At 39.5% G+C, this 26836-nt stretch overlaps 1 protein-coding gene across 1 annotated transcript in view; it reads right to left on the bottom strand.

The window, feature by feature from the left end:
- The window catches only part of tmem178bb (transmembrane protein 178Bb), a gene marked incomplete at both ends in the record, with an annotated part of 133896 nt that overhangs the window by 75621 nt on the left and 31439 nt on the right, over positions 1 to 26836 (bottom strand). Inside the window, one exon of the mRNA XM_080051387.1 lies at positions 6467 to 6580. Coding sequence (XP_079907513.1) covers positions 6467 to 6580 — 114 coding nt within the window. The remainder of the gene's footprint in view (positions 1 to 6466; positions 6581 to 26836) is intronic.

A 26836-nucleotide genomic window follows, 5' to 3' on the forward strand; every position in this document is an offset into this window, starting at 1 on the left:
TTAGTTAATAAATTAATTAAGCATGAACCAAAATTTGATTAATATAATAATAAGCATTAATTAACTTTTAACAAATGTCATTTTTGTAACATTACTTAAGCATAATTAACCATTTATTAATGCTCTTTGTGACCCTTATTGTAAAGTGGGCACAAACTTACTAAATGCATAGGCATTACTGAAGTATAATTAACCTTAATAGGCATTACTTAAGTGTAATTAACCATTTATTAATGGACTTTGTGACCCTTATTGTAAAGTGGGAACCATTTCTCATGAATTAACACTTAATAAAGGCATACTAGTGCTGATTGAGCATCACTTAAGCATAATTAACCATTTCTTAATAGTATTTGTGACCCTTATTGTAAAGTGGGAACCATTTATCACTTGTTACACTTAATAAATGCAAAATAGTGCTGAATAAGGATTACCTAAATAAAATCCATCAATCAACAATGCTCTTTGTGACCCGTGTACATTCTCTATAATAACAATATTAAACATACTGAAAATACTAAAATATTCCCAACTGGAAATCAATTCATGACAACAATCTGTTATCAACACAATTCAGTCACAATTTAAAAAAGAAAGAACATTTTATTTGATATAGAATCTTTAGTTTTATTTGGAAACACGGCTCTCACATTTGACAAGAATACCGTCAAAGAACTCCAAAATAGTTTCTTCAACAAATGATATCCAGTTTAATGATTTTCTCTGAAAGGAACAAACGGGGGGAAATGGATTACTAACAGCAGTGGTGAAAAAAGACACACTGACTCAGCAGTTAGGTTTAACAGGTAAATGTAAAATATATGTATTTTCTACTCTCTTCCTTGAAGTGTATATCATTGTTGCAACATAAACAAAAATAAAATACGCTAAGAACATAACAGTTCCATTTTTAATCATGGACTGAAGATAAAACAAAATCATTATCACTATTGTGACTAAACACTAGTTTAACCTGGCCCTATCACTGTTATTTCAATGAGCACACATGTATTTCATTTAACCTTTATTTATACTTGAAAGATAGTTAACGGTTTACAATAAGGGTCACAAAGAGCATTAATAAATGGTTAATTATCCTTAAGTAATGTTACAAAAATTACATGTGTTAAAAGTTAATTAATGCTTATGATTATATTAATCAACGTTTGGTTCATGCTTAATTAATGTATTAACTAAGGTTAATATAGGATATTTTTAAACATTAAATAATGTATTAATTAATATCTTAGTTAACATGAACACCATTAGTAAATGCTTATTACACACATTAGTTAACAGTTAACTAATTGTTAGTTAACCCTTATTAAGCATTAACTAACCATTAATTAATGTACCCTTATTGTAAAGTGTTACCAAAAACTCTTACTGCAAATAAGGAGAGTGGAATGCTGTCAGAAAATTAGGCTACTGAATCTATTCATTTATTTTACAGATCGTTCTCGCAGTGCGTAACGTGACGTTATAAAGCAATTAAAGGTTGAACTCGGATTTAAACAGTACACCATTTAGCCTAATTGATAGTCCTACACATAAGAATGTGATTTAAGTCTGACACTGTCCCCTAATGAATAGCCTATGTGGAAACTCACTTTGATTTAGGCTAAGTAGCCCTTTAATTGCATCTTACAAATACCAATAAAATAAATAGCCTAGATACAAAACATGTAGTATGTATTTTCCGGACAAATATGAATCTACTGTGAGAAGCTTAACCTGCGAGTCTGCAGGGATGTCTGAATTGTGACAGCTGTCACCTGTCACGTCCCAACTGTAATCGCTACTGATGAAAAGAAAGAAGCCTACAGTGAAATAATGTTGCAACCTGTGATTTTATAGAACGCTTCATTAAAGCTACTACGAGTAAGTCGGCACGTTGGCGACACCTTTGAACAAAAGCGGTAGTATTATTACGACGCCAGCTGTCGTGAAGCTGTTTTGTAGCTCGTGCAGGGAGTGCTGGGGCCTATCCGAAAACTGTTTTTTGCATAGGAAATTTCCTTTCCTATCGAGATGAACCGGAAGTACTCGGCAGATAGGTGATCCGAATTCTCCAAATGCTTAGGAAAGGCATAGGAAAGGAGCCTCGATTCATCCTTTAACCCTCCTTTAGCATAGGTTACTCCTGACCAACCTATGCTAAAGGAAAGGAGATAGTGGTATCCCATAATCCTTTACGGCGGCAAGATTTAAAGCAACAGGCCACCGCCGGAGTTTACCGACTCTACACGAATACGAGCGAGAGGTAAAACAGAAGAGAGGAGAGGAGAAGAGAGGAAGATTTAACTCGGCTAAAACAAAATACCCCCCCTCCCCTATAAAGATAATAAAGAACTCATAAAAGACCAACATCATAATAGTTATTTTCGTAGCACATAATTTACACCATAAGAAAATAAAATACCAACTTCACATTTAATGAAGTTACTGGGGGCAGTTCATCAACATTAGTGTAGCCTCTTTTTATTCCACATGTGAATTGGGATATATGCCAGTGATTCTCACTCTGTTGGCGACCACCTGATTAAAATCAATATGAAAAGAACGCATGGATCAAACGAGTGCTTGTTGTAGTCAATTTTCGGAGAATAGTGTAGTTTCACGCTAGTGACTCACGTCAGCAATACTCGCCGTGGCGCAATGACGTCGGTTAGGAAAAGTGGAGTCGAATTCATTTGAAACAGCGCTGTTCTTTCCTATGTTCGATAGGAAGCACCTTTCATCTCTCCTTAACCCCGATGACGTTTAGGGGTTAAGGCATAGGAAAGGAGGCTTATAGGTTAGGAGATTGGACTTTTCGGATAGGCCCCAGGATTCAAATAATCAGGAAACAATATGGTGCGTGTCCGTGTGTTGAAAGTGTGAGGGCACCGGACTCTTTTCGGCTCCGTGAGTCTATGGGTGACACAGCATCAACTAATGCCAGTAAGTGCTAAACACACCTGATTGCAATGAGTTGATGCATTGTCACCTCTCACGGAGCTGAACGAGTCCCCGTGTCCTCACACAAAGCGAATGAACGAGAGATGGCAGTTAGTATGGATCACGATGAGGTAATGTGTTTATGTTGTAAATAATGACTATTTCCGATGAATAATGGTCATCTGATGATGCTGGTGAGGCAAAGTAAACTTTGTTTTAGTAGGCTACCGCTCATTCATTTAGGAGTAAACACTGCAGTCTAGTTTCGCTGCGTGAAATTGTGTATACGTTGCTTGGCAACGCCCTCCCGCCCGACTATCACTCTCCCTTTTAGCTTTTCTTCATTGCATTTTCTTTTTTTTCTTTTATGGTTCAGCCCCGTTATCAGTCATTATGACGACAAACAACTGTCTCAAACAAGGCTCCCGCTCCCCTTCCCTCACCAGGAGGGATAGGCTTCTCAATTCACGTTCCTGCGCCACACTGAAATCTGTGACCAATACGGATATGTGACCATAGAGCATGCACGCGTGAACCGAAAATCGGACTGGGTGTACGACCAGATCAAATGCAGCAATAAAAACTATATAAAAACGTCTTTCTTTGCACTGATGGTCTCGTTTGCTGTTAAAGGTAATTTATGATTGTCAGAGGAAACATGAGGCTGTTTAAAAGATATTTAAATGTTACTCGTAGCCGCTTTAAGTGCCAGTGTGTGTAGATCACCAGGTAAAATAATTTGAGGTGAGAGCATAGAGTGGCGCTGCATACAGTAGGTCTAGGCTATTTTACATTTTCTGCATCAATAACTGTATGTGGCAAAAAGCTGCAGCGCGATGTTACAGTTCAAGCCTAATGTCACGGCTTCGTTCAGTTCATTAACTTACTGATCAATAAGTTTACTGATTTAACTAGTTTAATCAGTGAGATTGTATCGCTCAGACAGGTCAGCAGGATTTCAAAATGTGTAGTTTCCTTAAAAGGGCAGCGCTCTAAGAGCCAAATTTAAGCTGGTGGTGATATAACCCTGCAAACAGCCGATATTGATTAAGGTTGCAGCACAGGATTCTGACTCTTCATCTAACCTTAGGGTTTTGGGGGAAACGTGAGATGGTCAACAAGACTCTGATGGCAGCAGTTTGGCCTCCTCTGTGATGAAGGAGAGACCAGGGGCCTCATTTATAAAGCTTGCTGCGCACAAAAACCTTGCGTAGACAGGCAGAAATGGCGGTAAAATGTGCGGTGGCAAAACGTTGGTATTTATAAAGAAATTATTTGCAGAGAAGTGTGCGTATTCCCACGCCAACTTTCGACCATGCGTAGAGCTCACGCAAGGTTTTCACAACTCGGGGAATCAGCGACACTCAATGGCAATGCCATGAAATAAAGCTCAGTCATCAGAAAAACACACACATATTACTGTGAAATGCTTGGCACCCAATATATTTAATCAATTATATGTATGAGCGTACCTATAGTTGTGAATATAGGCCACTGTAGTATATTGAATGCAGTTATGATGTTGGTTGATTTACTTATCAAGTAGGTCTTTACATGTTTTGGTTATATCTTTTAATTGAATCTTATATAGCGCTACTCTATAATAATATACGTCGGGAGGTGTTTCCGTGAGTGGCCAGCGGGAGAGCAAGTCTATATTTTAGGCGGTGTGTTAAATAAGTTTTTTACAAAGTTAAAGCCAACAAATGTATTTAAAACTGTATATTTCATAAGATAAAATCATGTTATGAATTTAGCAAATCATTACATGCATCTCTTTCCTATAGCAATTCACCCTGGTAGTTTTAACTACAAGATGACGTTGTTTGAAATGTATGGATCTCACGTGAGGGAAACAATGCTCTGGAATAAACTACAATGCATTATTTTCACTTTCACAACACATTTTATATAGGCCTACATACAGTAGGCTACTAGGTATGCTAAAACGTGATATTTCATACAGTACAAAGTTGGGCGAAACGGCTTTACAAAGACTGTAATGAATGTGCCAATCATGATATGCGATAAGTGCGCACGCATGAATGTGTGTTTGTGTGCCAGTAACTGCAGCACATGCATGTCACGGGCTTTCTTCCTTCCCAGTCGCTTTCTTTGCAGCCGGTTGCCTCCCTTTTCTCCTCGTGTCAGTCAAAATGCCGTGCTTATTAAGAGTGTCGCCATATTTAGGAGCTGTCAAGCATTGACCAAGTATGGTAGATTGTGGGTTAAAACTGGGAGGTGAAGTGGGAGGACACGGGGAGGAGATCTTCCGCGCACAATTCATTGCAGGTGTGTATTTATAAAGGGGAGATTGCGTGCAACTGTGCGCCGCACAGTTTTATAAATCCGATTTTATTTTTGCGCAGCACATTTTTGGCTTTGTGCGGACGCAATGTTTTAGGATGGTTTCTACGCACACCGTTATAAATGAGGCCCCAGATCTACTGACAGTATATTTGGTATAAACTAATATGAAATATTTGATGACAACACTTGCCTGCATTGCCAAGCCCTACAGTGTACTGTAAGATATATGTACAGTATGTTAGTGAGCTGAATAGAAACTGTCTGTTGATACAGCTGAAGAAAAGAATGCTTGACATGATGGAGTGTCAGAGAAGAAAACATCTCACTGTTGAATCTAGAATGCTACTAATATTTAAAGTCCGACAAGTTCAATTGATTGATTTTCATTGTTGAGAAAAGTCATCCATCCACAGCCAGCATCCATTTGTCACCTTTCTTTTAACTTGTGTTGGATCATGGTCTTCATTGAATTTCAAGTCATTGGTGTCTTCTTGTATATAATATTCACCATTAAATGTAATACATCAAGATGTGTTTGTCCTTGTAAAGGTGCTAGTTTACTCTCTGCAGCAAAATACTCTTTCTGTTTCCATCTCTCTCTATCTGTCTTCAAATATTGCCCTCTCTCTTTCTCCATCTCACTCTCTCTCCCTCTCACTCTCTTTTCTCTCTATGTCTCTCTTGTTATCTGTCTTCCTATCACTCTCTATCTGTCTCTGTAGTTTTCTCTCCATCTCTCTCTCAAACACTGTCTTTCTCTCTCTCTCTCTCTCTCTCTCCCCTCACCTAGCTTGACTCATTGGTTGTCTGTCTCTGGATCAGGTCCCCTCTCTGGCAGCATCTCAAGTCTTCTTGCATTCATACTATTTTGTTTTATCTGCATGTAAAAATGTTGTCATTGATTGTATTCGTTTGTCATTTTTCTGTTTGTCTGTTCCGTACACCGGAAATCTATTTTATGTCTGCCCGTCCTTCCTCTCTCTTTACCTTTTTTTCATTTTTGTTAATTAAAGTCAAACTCACTGGGGCAAATGTCTATTGTGATATTGGGCTTTACAAATAAAACTGATTTGTTTTGATAAAGTTACAATCTGAATGTTTCTCTGTTCTTTGAAAGATTTTAATTACAATATAAACACAAAATTGATTCAGGCATTTTTACACAAGTAGAATAATATGTTGTCTTGAAATAAAGAGGAGAGTGTAGCAGACTTACGGAGGGAGTGCCATTCGTCCTGCCGTATTGTCTTGGTGATGTTGTAGGAGAGGTTTTTGGGTATTGTAGCCGAGGAGTAGTGGTACTTTATGTACAAACACCTTACAATGGAACCTAGAGAAACCGAAAAAACAAAGGATTATTTTTTATTTTCTTAATACAGAAAAAGCACTGACCCATGGGTATTTACATATAACTACAATGATAAGTGTAAGATAAGTATAAGTGATAAGCGTAGACTTTTTATGAAAAAAAAAATAAGGTAATAAGTTGTCTTTACTTAAAAACAATTAATTGACTATTTTTCGACTACATTTGACAAAGGGAATATTGTATAGAAAATCCTTTCAAAGCGCATTTTCAGGGAGTGTGGATAAAACCAGGAAGTTGATCAAATAAAAAATGAGAATTGACTAAATGTTTGACAAAAATATAAATGCGGACATAAACGCGTAGGAGTGAGTTTTATTTTTTTTTATAAATCAATATTTTTTCGTTCAAGGCTTATCATGAATTGATTTTATCAAAGTAGCCTGGTGTTATGAAATGTAATAATAAAGAAGAAAGGAGATGAGAATTGGTTTTTCACATTTCGTTATGTTACCGCCTAGAATAACGCTGGATTAAATTATTTTTTTCCCTATAAATTCTACACATAAAACTCCATAATGAAAACTTTAAAAAAGTTTGTTTGAGATATTGGCCAAATTATTATAAATAAAAAAACAAAAATATAATATATGTACATAAGTATTAACAGCCTTTGGTCAATACTTTGTTGTGGCACGTTTGGCAGCAATATGAAGCCACAAGCTTGCCACACCTATCTTTGGCCAGTTTTGCCCATTCCTCTTTACAGAACCTCTCAAGCTCCATCAGGTTGGATTGGGAGCGTCAGTGCACAGCCATTTTTAGATCCCTCCAGAGACGTTCAATGGGATTCAAGTCTTGGCTCTGGCTGGGCCACTCTAGGACATTCACAAAGTTGTCTTGAAGCCACTCCTTCGATACCTTGGCTGTCCGATTAGGGTTGTTTTCCTGTTGAAAGATGAACCGTCGCCCCAGTCTGTGGTCAAGAGCACTCTGAAGCAGGTTTTCTTCCATGTTTCTGTACATTGCTGCATTCATCTTTCCCTCAATCCTGACAAGTGTCCCAGTTCCTGCCGCTGAAAACTATCCCCACAGCATGATGCTGCCACCACCATGCTTCACTGTAGGGATGGTATTGTCCAGGTGATGAACGATGCCTGGTTTTGAAGTGGATTTAAATGGCCTGTATACACCAGAGTTTGCTGAGCAAAGGCCTTTAAATGTTAGAGGTCACTGTGAGAGACGAAAACAACCTTTTAAAGGTCACATATAATGCTAAATGCACTTTTTAAATGTGTTCTAACATATCCATGCGGCCACGGTGTGCCTAGAGACTGCCAAAATATCAAAAAAAATAACAATCTCTCCTTTTCTCACTCTCCCCCTCTCTGAAAACCCCACCCCTCCCCCCAATATACTCCGTTCATAATTCTCGCGGTTTATGATGTCATAAACTGCACAGCCACATCCCCATATTTTCTATATATGTCCATGCTTCCGATGCTTCCCCCCACATTAGTAACCAGAAATTTCCACCGTGCAGTAGCCTGTGATAAAAAAAAAAAAAAAAAAAAAAAGTCTATGATAACCCCACCCCCCCATTTCTTATTGGTCCACGGCCCCGAGATCCCGTGGCCGAGATCCCATGAGATCTCCTCTTGAAAATGTTTCGAGCGACAGCCATGTTGCTTTCCCCGCTAAGCGACAAGATGCCCATAGTAGCCTACAGCCTGAATGTTACATACACCAACACAGAATGCTTTTGCTCATACTCCACTAATTTATCTTATCCACAGCAGTCTATGCCTCGTTTTTAATAACACAACGGATAGGAAGCTACTTGTGGGTTTTTGCAAACAGTGAAACTGAAAGGAATGTTTTTATTGGTATTTTTGCCTGACTGGTGTATAGCTATTTAGCTTTGGGACAAGCATTCAGCTTTTGCTCATAAAAACATAATTCTATTACCCACACCAGACTGGAAATGCCTCGTTTTTAACAGGACAAAGGATTGGAACTTAATAGTGTGGAAGTCAACTTTGAAGATATTTTTTTCACTGATTTTAGTGGTATTTTTATTTTATTTTATCGTCTGAGTCTTATTTTTAGCGTTAGCGCCCATGTAGCTTCGGTTGTAGCACCAAGTTTTGCTCATAACACGCTGTTTATATTCCCCACAGCAGTCTGAAAATGACTCGTTTTTAACATGACAAAGGATGGGAAGATATTCCTGTAGAAATCAAACTTTGAAGCTACTGTTTTCACTGGTTTTAATCATGTCAGGTCATGTCAAACTGTTCTCAAAGTATGGCTTAGCTCCGGCCGGGTAAACACTGTGTTCGCAGTCACGCAGTGTCTCTCTAGTATCGCGAGAGCACGGCAGAGATGGTGGGAGAGCCCCATGGGCATATAAAGAAAGCCCGGCAGAGAGGTGGGAGGGGCCAGCCAGATCGCACAAATATAGGTCATTCTGAGACCAGAGGACAATCAGGGTATAGAGGCTTGCTACAATAAATGATCTGAACGGGTTTTTCAGCAAACATCTAAAAAAAAAGTATTAGGGACTACTTAGACCATATAAAATTGACAGCAAAGTGCATAATATGTGAGCTTTAAGGCCAGGACACCCCGGGCCGACTACCGACCGTCCCCAGAAAATGGAGTCTGCCGATTCAGTAAGCTTCATTTTCCCCGACGCGGTCAAAAAAGTGCGAAGAACACACCGGGCTGACTACTGACTTGCTCTACACTCTGCGTTTGCGCGGGATGACATTAAGTAGGGTGTTGTCATAACATAGGCTGTCATTATAACGGAGAGAATGCATGCTGCAGACACACACACACACACACACACGTGGCCGCTCCTTGCCCAAACTACCTCGACTATATCTAAAAACATGTGAAAACGTCATGCAAGGACAATCTAATGCTGTGTGCTGATTGTGTTTAGCCTACATGAAAATCCGAACATTCTCAGATTCTATCGATAGCTTCCTAAATCATGTTTGACAAAAGTGAAACTAATATCTGCTCCGCTGCCGTGGCAGAGCAGAGACGGGCGAGCCCTCCACCAATCAGATTGCTCCGGCTGAAAGACTGGCCGGCGCCGATTGAACATGTTGAATCGGCTGAAAAGAAGGCCGGCGACATCCACGACGGCCGACGTCACCTTACACACCAAACAGACTCATGTCCCCGCCCCCTCCAGACTCTCCGACGACGTCCGATGCCCGATTATCGGCCCGGTGTGTCCTGGCCTTTAGCGATTGTCGATGCCGGTAGTTTGCGACACAACACTGCCCTCTAGTCAATGTATTGCGTAGGATCCATAACAACGCTGAAACTGGACGGAGCTATGAAGGGTAGAACCGGATACAACGTTTAGTACGGACGGACAAATTTCGTCCGGATCCAGAGGTATGAATCCACCTTAAAGCAGCAGAAACTTTTCTGTACCCTTCCCCAGATCTGTGCCTTGAGACAATCCTGTCTCGGAGGTTTACAGACAATTCCTTCAACTTCATGCTTGTATTGTGGTCTGACATGCACTGTTAACCTTACATATACAGGTGTGTGCCTTTCCAAATCATATCCAAACAACTGAATTTACCACAGGAGGACTACAATTAAGCTGTGGAAACAGAATGGACCTGAGCTAAAATTTTGAGCTTGATCACAAAGGCTGTGAATACTTATGTAAAATGTATTCCTTTGTTTGTTTGTTTTTAATAAATTTGAAAAAATCTGAAACAAACTTTTTAAAAGCTGTCATTATGGGCTATAATGTATAGAATTATGAGAGAGAAAATCATGTAATCCAGCGTTATTCCAGGCTGTAACATAACAAAATGTGGAAAAAGTGAAGCGCTGTGAATACTTTCCATTTGCACTCTTCCAAACATGCAGCGTGTTTTTAGACCCTTCCCCTTAACGAGTGTCCCTCCTGAGCTGGTTTAAAGTTTTTGCCTAATGCTTACACACTAATAGTGGTTGCTAGGCCCAAAGCATCACAACCTCTAACTTTGGTGACCATGCCCTAAACACAAGCACCAACCCTACAAACACAATAAGTGCTTTGCACTGTGTTTGAAATTCTCCAACACACTTTTTGCAAAACACTACACACTGTTTTTACATAAGACACATTGGTCAAAAAGGAAATCACCTGCAATCCTTTGGAAAACACATCTATTTAAAATACAAAACACAACTAAAATTGGAAAAGCACACAGATTCACACACATAAAAAATAAAAAATAAAGCTAATATAATACCAATCAGTGTGAGCCTTAGCATTACAAATAGACCTCAGGTGAGCTCAGTTCCTTTGTGAGACAGTAGTGCCTCATTTCCACCGAGTAGAGCGGGTCGGATCGGAGCGGCTCAGAGCGGGACAGCTCACTTTTAAGAATCTCGGTGTTGTTTCCACCGCGGACCCTACCTTTACTGGTAGGGCGGGGTTTATGACCCTACCGTTACTGGTAGGGCGGGGTTTAGGCTGGACTGCGATATCCGCCGCCAGAATATGGGTCAAACTATAGGGTTGTGGAACAACTGTGGTCAAGCCAGCGGTCTCTCGTTTTTGCTTGGTCAAACCAGCCACTTCTTTATTTATTCCCCCCGTGTTGTTGTGAGCACAGAGACTGCTCGGTGCAACTGATAAACAGTGAGCGAACAGCGCTGGCTACGTGACATCGTAGCAGTGGGACACAGTGTAGCCAACTGATTATTTTAATGACGAGGAAAAACACCACACAATAAACAGTGCCGCGCTCACATTTTCGCCAAAACAAGACTCTCTTCACTCTAGCCGAGGTGACTACACACGGCGGAAATGATTCTTTCGACCAACTGTGGTCAAGCCAGCGGTCTCTCGTTTTTGCTTGGTCAAACCAGCCGCTTCTTTATTTATTCCCCCCGTGTTGTGAGCGTGTATTTAGCCTAAAACTATCTAGGCTATGGCGTAAACACAGAGACGGCTCGGTGCAACTCAGTGAGCAAACAGTGCTGGCTGCGGCAGCTACGTAGCAGTGGGACACGTAACTAAACCAACTGATTATTAATGACGAGGAAAAACACCAAACAATAAACAGTGCTGTGCTGACATTTTCACCAAAACACAGACTCTCTTCACTCTTGCTGAGATGAATACACATGGCGGAAATGATTCTTTCGACCAACCAATCAAATGACGGCAGTGTGTAGCTCCGCATTTTCGGTCCGCTTTCAGGCAGCTAGTACCCCTACGGAGGAGTACTGAGATCTGGAGCGGCTCAGAGCGGTTAGGTGCGCTTAAACCGTACCCTACCCAACTTTTTTCAAATGAAAAGCCAAACTACCCGGACCGAACCGAACCGCTCCGATCCGACCCGCTCTACTCGGTGGAAACGAGGCATAAGAGTCAGGGGAAGAGGACAAAAGAGAGCGGCAGGAGGATGATGACAAAGGAGACAACAGACGGAGACAGGGTCACTAGTGGACCATGTTATAGATCATGGCCTAACAATATAGGAGGCTGGTCTGAGATTCCAGCCCAACAACACAATAGCTCCATAATTACAGTTTTTGCCGAATGCTTACACACATGTTGCAGACTTTGGCCCACTGTGTCAAAACTTAACACACAGGCCGAATAGGACAGAGCACATGTAGATAAACTTTTAACTTATACGGCAAAAATTAAACTCTTGAAACAAAACCTAACAATCCCATTTCAAAACTGTTTTAGCATCAAAACAATACACACATGCACTTTTGAATTACTCTTTCCTAGCAGCAACAACACACAGATGGGCTTTATGCAAAACACAGCTGTATTCAGTACTTTGGATGGTTTTTGACATAAAAAGTCTCATACAGATATTTTTTGTGAAAGATTGATCCACTACAGTTCATCTAGACACATGAAAACAAAATGTAAACGCTTCAGATTTTTTATTTTATTTTGCCATTTCAGGTTTTTGCAAAAGTAAAAAAATAAATGGTACAACTAGAATGTTCTACAAAACATAGTGTTGTAGGGGAATGATTGGAAGACATTTAGGCTATGGATCTTGTCTCCTGTTGGCATCTGGCCACATCACCTCATCCACGTCACAGGCAATGTCCTCCCTTGCCAAGCAACGGGGGAAATATCGCCTTGCATCCAACCTTTTGCAGAATTTTTTGGAAAGATTGATCCACTATATTTTCAATTAGAAAAGAAAACAAGTTTATATCGCAATTTCATGGTTTTGGCCAACAAAAGAAAAAAACACAATAAATAGGTTGGATCACAGTTCAACAAGCAATTCAGTGTGTCACTATGAACTCTGAAACAATTACAGTACAAAAAAAGAAGTGTTGTAAGGAATGGGGCGAGTGGATTATGAATCCTTTGGATACCGCCTCCCGTTTGCGTCTGGCCACATCGCCTCATCGACATCACATGCAATGTCATCCTTTGAGAAGTAACAGCAAAAATATTCCTGATATCAGTCAAAATGTCCTAATTATGGAGCTATTGTGTTGTTGGGCTGGAATCTCAGACCAGCCTCCTATATTGTTAGGCAATGATCTATAACATGGTCCACCATAGTGACCATGTCTCCGTCTGTTGCCTTCTTTGTCCTCGTCCTCCTGCCGCTCTCTCTTGTCCTCTTCCCCTGACTCTTACTGTCTCACAAAGGAGCTGAGCTTACCTGAAGTCTATTTGTAATGCTAAGGCTCACACTGATTGGTATTATATTAGCTTTATTTTTTATTTTTCATGTGTGTGAGTCTGTGTGTTTTTCCAATTTTAGTTGTGTTTTGTATTTTAAATAGATGTGTCCTTGGGAAACCAAGGATTGCAGGTGATTTCATTTTTGACCAATGTGTCTTATGTAAAACACTGTGTGTAATGTTTTGCAAGAAGTGTGTTGCAGAATTTCAAACAGCGCAAAGCACTTATTGTGTTTGTAGGGTTGGTGCTTGTGTTTAGGGCATGGTCACCAAAGTTAGAGGTTGTGATGCTTTGGGCATAGCAACCACTATTAGTGTTTAAGCATTAGGCAAAAACTGTAAGACATTTAGACTGGATATCAGGAATATTTTTGCTGTTGCTTCTCAAAGGATGGCATTGCATGTGATGTCGATGAGGTGATGTAGCCAGACACAAACGGGAGGCGGTATCCAAAGGATTCATAATCCACTCGCCCCTTTCCTTACAACACTTATTTTTTTACTAATATTAAAACATGTGTACGAGTGAAGATGTCGGTAACGCTTTATATTAAGGTTCTTGTTATAAGCCTTAGTAAATAGGTAATAAGGACCTTATTAGAGGCTTATTAACATTAATTTGTGTTAATAAGACTATATATAAGTGTTAATAATAACATAATAAACATGTTGACAGTGTGATTATAATAATTTTATAAGCACTTATAAGACACTTCTTAACTATTAATTGATCGCTTAATATCATTAATAAAAGTCTAATGAGTTTCTGATAGCTGTTAATAAAAGCGTTACAAACCTATTTATTGAGTCTTACTAACTTGCCTATTATGTCATTGTTAAACCTTTACTAAGCATTGTTTGTTGCTTTATGAAGGTAAACACATCTTTATTAATCAATTAATAACAGTTAACTATGCTCTATGAACAATGCTTATTAAGGTTAATAAGTCCTTTATTAAACACTTAATAACAGTTAATAAGTACTATATCTTGTTAAGGAGGATACAATGAGAATTAGAAAAACGACATGTAAATACAATGTTAGAGCGGTGAAGGTATTTGATTAGCTTTAATGTTTTTCTTGTTGAAGTACCTTCAAAAATGAGTTTTCTGAGTTTGGTTTGCAGCGCCATATCTTAGTTGGCTAAAGTCACTGATTTTCATCCCTCTTTCCAAAATGTTGTCTTTTGGCATCTAGCATAATGAGTGCATAATATATTTGTTTTTGCTCTGAAGTGATTCTTTCACCTCTATGTGTGCGCACACATGTTGAGTGAGTGTTAAAATGAGATGCCCCGAGAACCAGTGTTAATTTCGTAGACTAAGACTATGACGAAAAATATTCGTCTACGAACCTTTTTCACGGACGTAAACTAAATAAAAACTAAATAAAAAGGCAGATGTGATTACGAAGACTGAGACTAATTTAACTGACACTATAGTCTACGAATAGGAACTAGACGAAACTGTTAGGGCGGGACGAATGGAGAAGAGATCCAATCAGAACTACTCTTTTTGTGGGACAAGTTGGGAAGAAATCCAATCAGTGCAAAGCAGCGAATTCAACCCTGTGTCGGTGAAAATCGACGGGAGACCGCGCAGGTGTGAGCGGGTGGAGTGAGCCGCTGTGCTGAAAAACTCTGCGGTATGATGGACAAAAATTATAGTCAGGGATATCCTGCCCGTTAACGATGTCTAGGGGAACGGCTAAGTTCCGCGATCTGTTTGTAGTAGGCTCTGTCTCGAGTTTGAGTACACAGAGCCATGTGAAACTGCCGCCTCCGTCCGTTAGTTTCTGTTTTTAAGTTACAATCAACTCCGACGCATGGACAGCGTTCAATTAAAACCTCTAATTGTATTATCTTAAAGGCTTTGATGCAAAAGAAGTCCGAACACACACAGCGGCAGCAGTGATGCTTAAAGGAAGGCGCAGTTGCTCAAATTTATCAGCACCTCAACTGCGTGCTGCTGCCCAGAGGCGGCCTTAGCGATCTCGGGGCCCGTTTCAAGACCTAGTGTGGGGCCCCCCACTTTTTTAAAATATTTTCTTTATTTTATAAATAATGCTTGTGCATGCTCCCCGCAAAAAGAAAAAAGATTGTGGAATCCAGTTGGTTCATAGACAGATCATGAGATAATGGGCCCCCGTGCACAGGCTCTTAAAGCCCCCCCTCCCCCCTATCCAGTCAGGTACACTGATTTTATGTGAGATTATTACTAATGAAATAGAATACATGTTTTGTATTACAACCATTAAATCTGTGTCTGTATTGCATATTCAAACCTTAATACCATTCAATTAAGAAAAACACTTAGTTGACGAAGTCCGCTGTAGATTTAGTCAAACTAAAATCTGCTTATATTTAGTAGACTAGACTAGACTAAGACTAAAATATTTTAGATGACTAGAATAGGACTAAGACTAAATGGTGTGATATTCAAAAGACTAAGACCCTGTTTCCACCTGGCATTAATATGTGGTTCTGAGGAATCCGATCGTTATATGTAAATGTAATATGCTTGTTCACACCTGGCCTTAACAATGCGTCTTCTATGCGCGTTTGCGATCCGGATTCGAATTCCCCGCGCAGTATGGAAATCATTTCCGCTTATACACTCCATCTTCAATGTTTTCTGTTATTCGGTTGTCTGTTTACCTGCAACGGTGCGCTTTTATGACGTGAATTGTCGCGTGAATGAGTACCCGTTTCCGCCCAGTCACTCGCCGCAGTTGAGTGGGCGGGGCCTAATGTGTATGAGATACACATACGCGTTTCCACTGTTAATGGGTATGTGGATAAGTGGTCTCAAACCACCTCCGAATGTGGATAATTTCAATGCGCATTCAATGCGCATTGAGCGTGTTTCCACCTGTAGTTAGCGCGATCGGATCCTAAAAACCACATATTAATGCCAGGTGGAAACAGGGTCTTAGACTAAGACTAAATCAGAATTTGCTGCCAAAATTAACACTGCCGAGAACGTAGTATATTTTTCACAATCTATGATGAATATGACTCGTATGATCGGTTTTGTGCCTCAAATCAGATCCTTAAAGGGCTTTTATTTTGAAGGTAGTTGTAAAACCGGAAGTTCCGTGTATGCAAGTCGCTGATGGCTTGACGCCAGCTTGACGGCCATGCTTGACAAAGTGTTTCACGAAAGTAAGGAGAACATGTCGGAGTCGTCAGCACGGTCAGCACCCCAAACCAGGTCTCTGAAAAATAAGAGGGTGAGGTCCGAACTGGAGGATGACTCTTCTGGTAAGTTTAAGAATGTAATGCTATAGTAACGTTAGCTGGTTCTAGCTTGCTTAGTTGTTTGCCTAGCTTACATTACTTTCTTTCAGAAGCTTTGGTGAGCTTCTTTTTTGAGCTAACGTTTAGCTTACACTATCATAAAAATTGCAACCAAACGTATCTATTAACAGTTGTGTCATGCTAGCTTGTCAGGAAGGGGCAAAGTAATGCTGAATGGTTATTTCTGTGCTGACCCAGATGCTGCCCAAATTGTCCTAACTGCCAAACTGGGTCTACAGAAATATAAACATGAGCTGGCCAGGTATAAATTAGAATGCCAGGATGTAAAAATAAAAGACCTGACAACGGAGAGAGATTTCTTGAAGGGACAACTATCTGAATGAAAGAAAATATTTACTTTTTTCCAACAATTGTCACCATTACAGACTAAATTTACTTTGATACTGCACCCCTTTTTGCAGATTCCATGTCCAAATCGCTTAAATGCTTAGTATAACCTGTCTGCTATCTGTCTAATTGTGATCAATGTTTCTTTGTGTTGTCTTTATACAGTAACAAGAAAGACCAGCCTGACTCAACCTTCCCCTGGGGCTCAAGTCCGTTGTCGTCTGACTCCTCTGACTCCTCCTCAGACGATGGGAAGAGGAAGAGGAAGTATAACAGAAGTCAGCATTATACTGTTGCAGAGGGGGCCAGCAGAAGAAGGCTTTTTTTTTTAATGATCTATTTTTGAATTGTATTACTTGATTTTATTTCAATACATTTTAAACTTAAGACTGACCAATTTTCTTAATATCTTGTTGACACAATCGGGGAACGGTGGGACTTGAAAATATTCCCACCTCCAAAGTGGGGAATGACAAAACAAGTTTGAGAACCACTGGGTTAGCATCTATATAGTTCTATGTGGTTTTCTGCTTGTCCTATCTGCAACAGTATAATGCTGACTTCTGATACAGCAACGTCTCGCCCAAATTCCTCTAGTGAGGATTGCCATCTCCATAAGGTTACAGATTCAATATGCAGAAGCAACTCATACAACCCCACGTCGTTTTATATTGTTTTACCTACAACAGAGTTTTTTTTTTATTATTGTTTGATGGAAGTTTTTTTTGCTCTACTCGTTTAATTGTTTTGTTGTTCTTATTCATTTAATATTTTAAATTAATAGTCTTCATCATTGGACACTTGAATTGATGTCAGGCAGCATTTTTATTTTACTAAGGTATTTATTTTTTTACATTTAGTAAAATGTTGTTCATGAAAGTTCTGGGAAACAAACAAACTTGTTTACAATTGCACAGTTGTTAAGTGTTTTTTTTTCTTTAAAAGTAAGTGCTTCTGTGCTTCACCTCTGTAACATTGTATTTACATGTAGTTTTTTTTAATTCACATTGTATCCACCTTGACAAGATATAGTACTTATTAACTGTTAAAAAGTGTATGTTAAAGGATTTATTAACCTTAATAAGCATTGTTCTCGCTTTAGATCCAGTACCTTCAAAATGCATTATTACCTGTTTAATAAAGGACTTATTAACCTTAATAAACATTGTTCTCGCTTTAGATCAGGTACCTTCAAAAGGCATTATTACCTGTTTAATAAAGGACTTATTGGCCTTAATAAGCATTGTTCTCCCTTTAGATCCAGTACCTTCAAAATGCATTATTACCTGTTTAATAAAGGTCTTATTGGCCTTAATAAGCATTGTTCTCGCCTTAGATCAGGTACCTTCAAAATGCATTATTACCTGTTTAATAAAGGACTTATTGGCCTTAATAAGCATTGTTCTCGCTTTAGATCAGGTACCTTCAAAATGCATTATTACCTGTTTAATAAAGGACATATTAACCTTAATAAGAATTGTTCTTAGAGCATAGAAATGCATTATTACCTGTTTAATAAAGGACTTATTAACCTTAATAAGCATCGTTCTTAGAACATAGTTAACTGCTAATAAACAAATAATAAAGGTGTGTTCACCTTCATAAAGCAACAAACAATCCTTAGTAAAGGTTTAACTATGACATAATAGGTAAGTTAGTAAGACTCAATACATGGGTTTGTAACGCTTTTATTAACAGCTATCAGAAACTCATGAGACTTTCATTAACCTCTTCCGCCCGAGAGCCCCCGGTACCGGGGGCAGCTGCGCTTTTCACAACATACACTAATACGGGAATGCTAACCATGTAGCAACATGTCATAAAGCACACCCACTTAACGGAAAGAAGCTCGGCTAAAAGCTCATGATATCCATTTTCACCTAATCGAAACACAAGTCTGACACCAAGCAACTAAGTGAGTAGGTAGAAAAAAAGACGCTAACGGCTCATGTCCGAAAAATCGGCGCTAGCGATTATGCTACTTCATAATCATGCTAACGATACAAACATAGATAGTAGCCTATACAAACAGCAATCATATGAACACAGTGTTGCCTCCTTGTGATTGGCGGATAAGTGTTGTTGTGGTGTTTCTGGGGGACTGTACCTCGACCCTATTGGCTCTGACGGATCCACATTGACCAATGGATTGAATGAAGACGTCGCGAGTGACCGCCCCGCGAAAATTGACAGCTCCACAACAAAACACTAACAGCGGTTTTTGACTTTTGAGATAGTAGACACTTTTTTGGGTTTTCTTGACATTTTGCCACCACACAAATAATGGCAGACAGGAATAGAAACAAATGGTTTTCAGTTTCGGAGGTACTTGCAATACTTGAAAATGATAGCGGCGCCCGGCTTATTCCTGTGGACTCATCGTCGGAGGAGGAGGACCTACTGCGGCGAGAACTGGATCCGGACCACAGCAGCGATTCAGATTACCAAATTCCATCACCGCAAAGGTATGTAATCTCTGTTTTTTTATTGATTACTTATTGATTTGGTGTCAAATTACATCTACATTTATAAAACTGGATATGGATGGATGGATGGATTATTGATTACTTATTGATTTGGTGTCAAATTACCGATCTACATTTATAAAACTGGAGATGGATGGATAGATGGATGGATGGATGGATGGATGGATGGATGGATGGATGGATAGATAGATAGATAGATAGATAGATAGATAGATAGATAGATAGATAGATAGATAGATAGATAGATAGATAGATAGATAGATTATTAGTAGACCTATCCTTAAATTAATTTAGTAAATAAATAGGCTACACACACTCAAACTCGTTCAGACTTGTTTGTTGAATTCCAAATTACAGGGCTTGTTAACCTCAACATAGTGTTTTCTGTTTGGAGTCACATTTTAGATGAGTGAATTAATATATTTGTTTTTCTTCCACAGTGATGATGATGATGATGATGATGATGATGAGCAAAGAGGTGCTTTTGCAACGGCATCTGCCCCACCCCCTCAGCCACAGCCAGGGCCATCATCAGCATGTAGGCCTACTCCCATCTCTCAGCCACTGCGAGGCCGCTCCACTCGACGTGCTTCAGCTCCCCTTCCTCAGCCATTGCCATCCTCATCCGACTCAGATTCACCTGAAGTAACACAACCTAAAAAAAGGAAATCGGCAAATCCAAAGCGTGCTCGAGTTGGGTCTGCTACTTCCAGAGGGAAGGAGGAAGAAATGAGCTGGCACAACAAAGCGGAGAAAGACAAAAGACCGGACCCACTCAGATTCATGCCAGCCAGGATCCCTGGCCCCACATTTGACACCAAGGCCTCATGGTCCCCCCTTTCACTCTTCCAGCTTTTTTTTAGCGCCACTGTAGTCCGTAGCATCATTGACAACACCAATGCCAACGCTGTCAAGAGATTACAGGCTGGAAAAAAGTTTATTTGGAGAGCTCTGACGGTGAGCGATTTTTATGTTTTCATGGCCATTATTATTTTCTCTGGCCTTGTGAATGTGCACCATCGAGCGGATTACTGGAGAAAGCAGTGGCCATATAACTTTGCCTTCCCCAGTGAAAAGATGCCCCGGGACCGCTTTGAAGCCATCTTGTGGTCGCTGCACCTGAGCAACCCAAGAGAGGATGAAGAGAATGAGCGCAAGAGGAACACGGCTGAATATGACAGACTCTTCAAAATCAAGCCCCTGTACACTGACATCGTGACTGCCTGCCAAGCAAATTTCCAGCCAAATAAGAACATCTCCATTGATGAAAGAATGGTGGCATCCAAGGCCCGCATCAGCATGAAGCAGTACATGAAAGACAAGCCGACAAAGTGGGGGTACAAACTGTTTGTACTTGCAGACTCCGCAATAGCGTATACCTGGAACTTTTTTGTGTACTGTGGTAAAAGTGCGTTCACAACAGGCCAGGGTCTGAGCTACTCTTCAGTGATGGACCTTCTGCCATTTCCTCTGCTCGGTGGGGGCTACACACTGTATGTAGATAATTTCTACACAAGCCCTGCCCTCTTTCTGGATCTGTCAAAAAAAAACATTGGCTGCTGTGGGACCATAAGGAAGAATCGAATTGGTTTTCCACAGGCTGAGGGTAATGACTTACCCAAAAAGGCTGAGAGGGGAGATCTGCGGTGGATAAGGAACGAAAAACTCCTGTTCGTGAAGTGGATGGACACCCGGGAAGTGAACATGTGCTCTACAGTGCATGAAGCCTTCAGTGGACGGACGGTGAAACGGCAAGTGAAAGAGGCTGGTGTGTGGCAGACCAAGGCCATACCTGTTCCAGACGCTGTAGCTGACTACAATCAGAACATGGGTGGTGTGGATCTGTCAGATGCTCTGATCGGGTACTACAGTGTCAGCCACAAGACCATGAAATGGTACAAAACTTTCTTTTATCACTTTGTGGACATTGCTGTGGTGAACAGTTTCCTTCTCCACAAGGAGCTGTTCAAGATAAGGAATGAGCCCACCATGACAACGCCACACACCCAAAAGACCTTCAGGGAGCAGCTTGCTGCAGAGATGGTGGAGTTTGCTGAAGGCTCAGCACCACCACCACCACCGCCACCACCACCACCACAACTCACCTGCATGCCAATGTATTATGGGAGCAATGCCACACAGTCCAGGAGGTACTGCAGGTTGTGCCAGGATGCTGGCTTGCCGAGGGTGAAGACACCAGTTTACTGCAGGCAATGCCAGGTCCCTCTTTGCTTCACATCTAAAAAGAACTGCTTCCAGCAATGGCATGACTTACATTAGTGTAAATATATTTGATGTTTGGAGTTCTTGCCAGTTTGTTTTAGTAGTGTAAATATAGCTGACATTCAGAGTTTTTTGCAGCGTGTTTTTACTTGTGTAGTTTAGTTTCATTGTTACTGTTATAACAATTGTATTGTTCTTTTTGTTCTAATTTGTATATATAAAGATGTATATTTATATATGTAGTATTAGTATTACTATTATTATTGTATTATAAATGTAATAATATGTGTATTATTAGTATTACTGTTATTATTTTATTATATATTATATATTATTATTATTATTATTATTATTATTATTATTATTATTATTATTATTATTAAATCTGCTCCAGTTGGAGATAAACCTTAGTTACTTTGTATGGTGTTCTTTGAATGGGAAAATGTATATTAGGTGTGGTTTATTTTTCAAAACAAAGCCAAAACAGTTTTTAGAACAGTATTTAAATGGGTGTGCCCAAATGGCTAATTTCCGCCTGAAAGATTTCTCTACTAAAACCTCTCTAACTTTGCTCTGCTTTACTTTATTAGCATCAATCTTGGCACAGGTATTGTTCAGATTGCATGCTATTATTTACTGGAGGATTTGGGCTGCAACTGCATGATTCAAAGGGGATATTCACTCACTAAAGTGTACAGTTCTGTTAGGCGGAAATGAAATATTTCATTTATGCTGTGTTCCATCTTCATTTACTCTGACCCAGTAACATCTAGACTAATGCTTACACCTTTTCAGCAATCTCACAAGTGTTACCTTTATTATGATACCAAGATTATTCATATAGACCATGTAGTTGCAGAGATATACTCTATTCATTATGGGCATGTCATTTTCGAACGGAATCCTGAGCCAGAGGCCTAGGGCTTAAGAGGTTAATGCTATTAAGCAATCAATAAATAGTTAAGAAGTTTCTCATAAGTGCTTATAAAAGTCTTATAATCACACAGTAAACATGTTTATTGTGTTATTATTAACACTTAAATATAGTCTTATTAACAAAAACTGATGTTAATAAGCATCTTATAAGGTCCTTATTACCTATTAACTAAGGCTTATAACAAGAACCTTAATATAAAGCGTTACCAAGATGTCAAATAAATTGTGTCTGAACAGGGTTTTTTTTTTAAAACCAAAAATGGGAAAACTGTAACATTTTCACGGCGTAAAGTGCCCCTCAGTCACCCGCTCTGCATGTAATCGGCAAATAAACTTTTCGGGGATCCCGAAACTGATATCCAATCACAAGAGAGAACGCTACAAACCGGCACCCGTCTCACTGCCGGTGCACGCGCAGAGCGATAGATTGGTGAATGTTTATGTGCCTACAATGGCGGAGCAGGTAAAAATCCTTCCCAATGTCTGTTTTGATGGTTTTTATCATGTTTTATCACACTTACTTATTTGAGATGATGCTAGATAACTCGCTGTTTGAAGACCACAGTGCATTAATGTGGTGACGTGGGGACGAGGGAGGGGATTGCTAACTACAGTCAGTGACAGGAAGTTAGCTAAACTGACCATTTACTGAACCTTTAAGTCAAAGTACATCTTCTTGTTTTCTAAACAAATCTGTCAACTATAAAAAATAATACCTAAAAATAACTATTATAACTACAATCTTTAATATTGCTTTTGATATGTGTCTCGGAATTGTAAAAATTATTGTTGAAGACTTTTATTTTTGAATAAACTAATATTTTTTTTTTCTTATTGCTATTTCTCTTCCACTCCATTTTGGAAAACTCTTAGAGATGGCTGGAGGTAGGGAAGGGGGGCGCGGAGTTATGGCAGGGGGGGCGCAGATGAATATCTGGAGAAAAAAAAACTAAAAAAAAAAAAAAAAAAATGCGTCTGTACCCCTCCCCCAGGGGCCGGAGGGGTACAGACGCATACAAATCAGTACCCCTCCCGCCCCTGGGGTCCTCCGACCATAACTGTGTACATCTTTTTCCTGTTTACCGCACTGCACTTAAAAGGGGCAAAGTGCAGAGCATCCGCATTAAGAACTGGAACGATAATAACGCATGTGAGACTCTCCGTGGCCTTTTTGAAGCCACAGATTGGGACATGTTCACCGAGTCCTCTGCTGACATCAATGAACTGACGGATGTTGTTACTAGCTGGTCTGTGTACTGTGAGAATATTGTTATCCCTGAGAAAACAGTCAAAGTGTATCCTAACTGTAAACCGTGGGTATCTAAGTCCCTTAGACCTCTTCTTCATATGAAGAACAAAGCCTTTAAAGAAGGTAATACAGTAGAATTGAGACGTCTGCAAAAATAAATTAAAAGAGGTCTGGGTTGGCAAAAAGACCTACAAGGAAAAAATTGAGAGCCAACTTAAAACTAACAATCTGGGCTCTGCCTGGGACGGCATGAAAACCATCACTGGGCTGAAAGATAAAAGAAAAAGGTTTCATTAGCCAACTATACCTGTGACCTGCACCTTGCTCAGAGCCTCAATGATTTTTATGTCAGATTTGAAACGCATGATTTTAGTGAGGAACACTCTGTGTTCAAAAACAGACTTCTGTCTGCCAGTTATAAATATCTGGGCACTATCATTGATAATAACTTGAAATTTAATGCAAACACTGAAATGCTGTGCAAGAAAGGCCAGCAACGCCGCTACTGTCTTAGAAAATTGGCTAGATTTAATGTTGACAAAAGCCTGTTGAAATTGTTTTACAGTGCTTACATTCATTCTGTCATCTCCTTCTCTATCATATGCTGGTACGGTAACCTCACTACCAAGGACAAAAATTCTCTTGCGAAAATCACTGGTATCCAGTTAGAAGGCCTTGATCCTTTCCATTGCAAACAGTTGCTCAAAAAATCTAGGTCCATGCGACAAGACAGTGCCCACCCTCTTTATTCTGAATATAGGGTGTTGCCATCTTGCCGTCGCCTGTGTGTCCCTATGACCACCAAAAACAGATACAAGTTTTCCTTTGCCCCTGCCTCGATTCGAGCAACCAATGCTGCCAGCAGCAGATAAATGCTGCTATTGTTGATTGGGTTTTCGATTTTTTATATTGTTGATGGTGTTTATGGTACTGTACTGTTGATATTGTTGCTGTTGTTGTGGGCATTGCTGCTAACGGCACTCTGCACTTTATTTTGCTGCTATTGATTGTTTGCTGTTGACCACATAGCACTTTATCTTGGCGCTTTATGATGTTACGATTCTAGGATTTTATGTTTGATTTATTTTATTTTATGATTTTATGATTTAATTTAATTTTATGATTTCATTTATTTTATTTTATGGCGGTATGACCTGTGTCTAACTGTCGGAGCTTGGATAACAGTAGGAGAAAGTTGCCCTGGACTGCCTTCTCAGAGCGGGAACACTCTTTACTAAGAACCCGAATTCTCTGGTCATATCTCGGGCGAGTTTTGCCGTACAGCAAGACTCTATCCCCAGCGTGGCCCGTCTTGAGCTATGGAGGGAAAGGAACTAACTTTGTTGTGTTGGTTTTTCCCTGATTCTTGCACTTTAGTGCCCAGGCCTGCGTACATGTTGTGATGTTTGTGTCCGTCACTGTTTTGTACTGTTATGTGTTGTCGCCTCTCCTCGCTGTAAACAAAATTGCCCTCTTGGGACACTAATAAAAATCTTGAATCTTGAATCAACTGTTTGATATAATATTTATTTATTTGTACAATATATTTCAGCTGGAAATAATACGGACAAAGTAAAGAGCTTAAAACTATTCAAGCCTCACGTCTTTCTTGGATCTGATGTTCACTATCTGTCAAGTTTGACACGGACTTGTCAAGCGAGGACAGAAAAATAATATATTTACAAAATAAAAAATATTTATTTGTTACTTGTCCTTGCCCTAAATGTGAATGTGCAAATTTGGAGGGGAAGCAAATGGGTGAATTGGGATTGGGCAACATGTTCCACCTATTCATCATTGTCAGAAAAAATATCTCTCAAATATACAGTATATATCACTAGAAAATCCTGCGGAGAAAAGTACGGGCTGACCCTATGGTCCAAGAGGCTATATTGTAGAGCACCATCGAACCCCATGCACAAATGACAAATCTTTACAGTTTGAATAATTTGAGTTACTTGACACATATTACGTATATTTTCTTCAAGGAAAGAGTGAAATTATTTCACATGCAATTGTTTATTTTATAACACACCAGTTTTTATTGGTAAATAAAAAGAAATGAAAATCAGAAGCTTGCTTTACATAGGCCTACATATTTTTATTTTATATTTTATTGATAACATTTACAAATGTAGTATTTATCTGTGTAAATATTCTATAATTGTAATACAGAAATCAATTCCTGTAATGTTGTCATTTACTGTAAGGATGCAACTCTCACCTGTTTGTTTGCAGGAGCACCAAAAAAGGGAATTCTGTACCAAATCAGAAAAACAGCCTCAATGTTACAGTTTTTTCGATTGCTAACCCACAATCGGCACAACTGCAGCTCAATGTACAAAACTCTAACTACAGTCTGCACTACCAACAGTCACTGGAGCTGAACTGTTCACTTCACCTGCAAAACAGGTTCAGTGCAGCAAACACTATGAACCAGCCTCATTGAGATAACACACACTGTCACTCAGAACACACTCAGAGTATAAACACTAGCATCAAACCCCAATACACAAATGACAAACTTTTAATCTTTACAGTTTTGAATAATTTGAGTTACTTCACACAAATAAAGTAATATTTTCTTTGAGGAAAGAGTGAAATTAGTTAACATGAAATTGTTTATTTTATAACATCCCAGTTATGTTTAGGTAAACAAAAATAAATGAAAATCAGAAGTTTGCTTCAATAGATACATCTTTTTATTTTATATTTTATTGATAACATTTCCAAATGTAGTATTTATCTGTGTAAATATTCTATAGTTGTAATAAAGAAATCAATTTCTGTAATGTTGTCATTTACTGTAAGGGTGCAACTCTTGCGTTTTTGTTTGTTTGAGAATGTCACTACTTCAGCCACAATTTAGTTTTTTGTCACTTGTCTGTTCCCATATTAACTCTCTTGTCATTTCAGACCCGGCCACTCCCCCCTGCTCTGCACTCCCTGCTGATTACTTCCACCTGGCCTAACCACACTCACCTGCTCCCCATCAGCTATTAGCCCCACAGTATATATACCGGTTCATTCCCTCAGT

The sequence above is a fragment of the Ammodytes marinus genome (assembly GCF_949987685.1).
Source record: "Ammodytes marinus genome assembly, chromosome: 22".
NCBI lineage: Eukaryota > Metazoa > Chordata > Actinopteri > Uranoscopiformes > Ammodytidae > Ammodytes > Ammodytes marinus.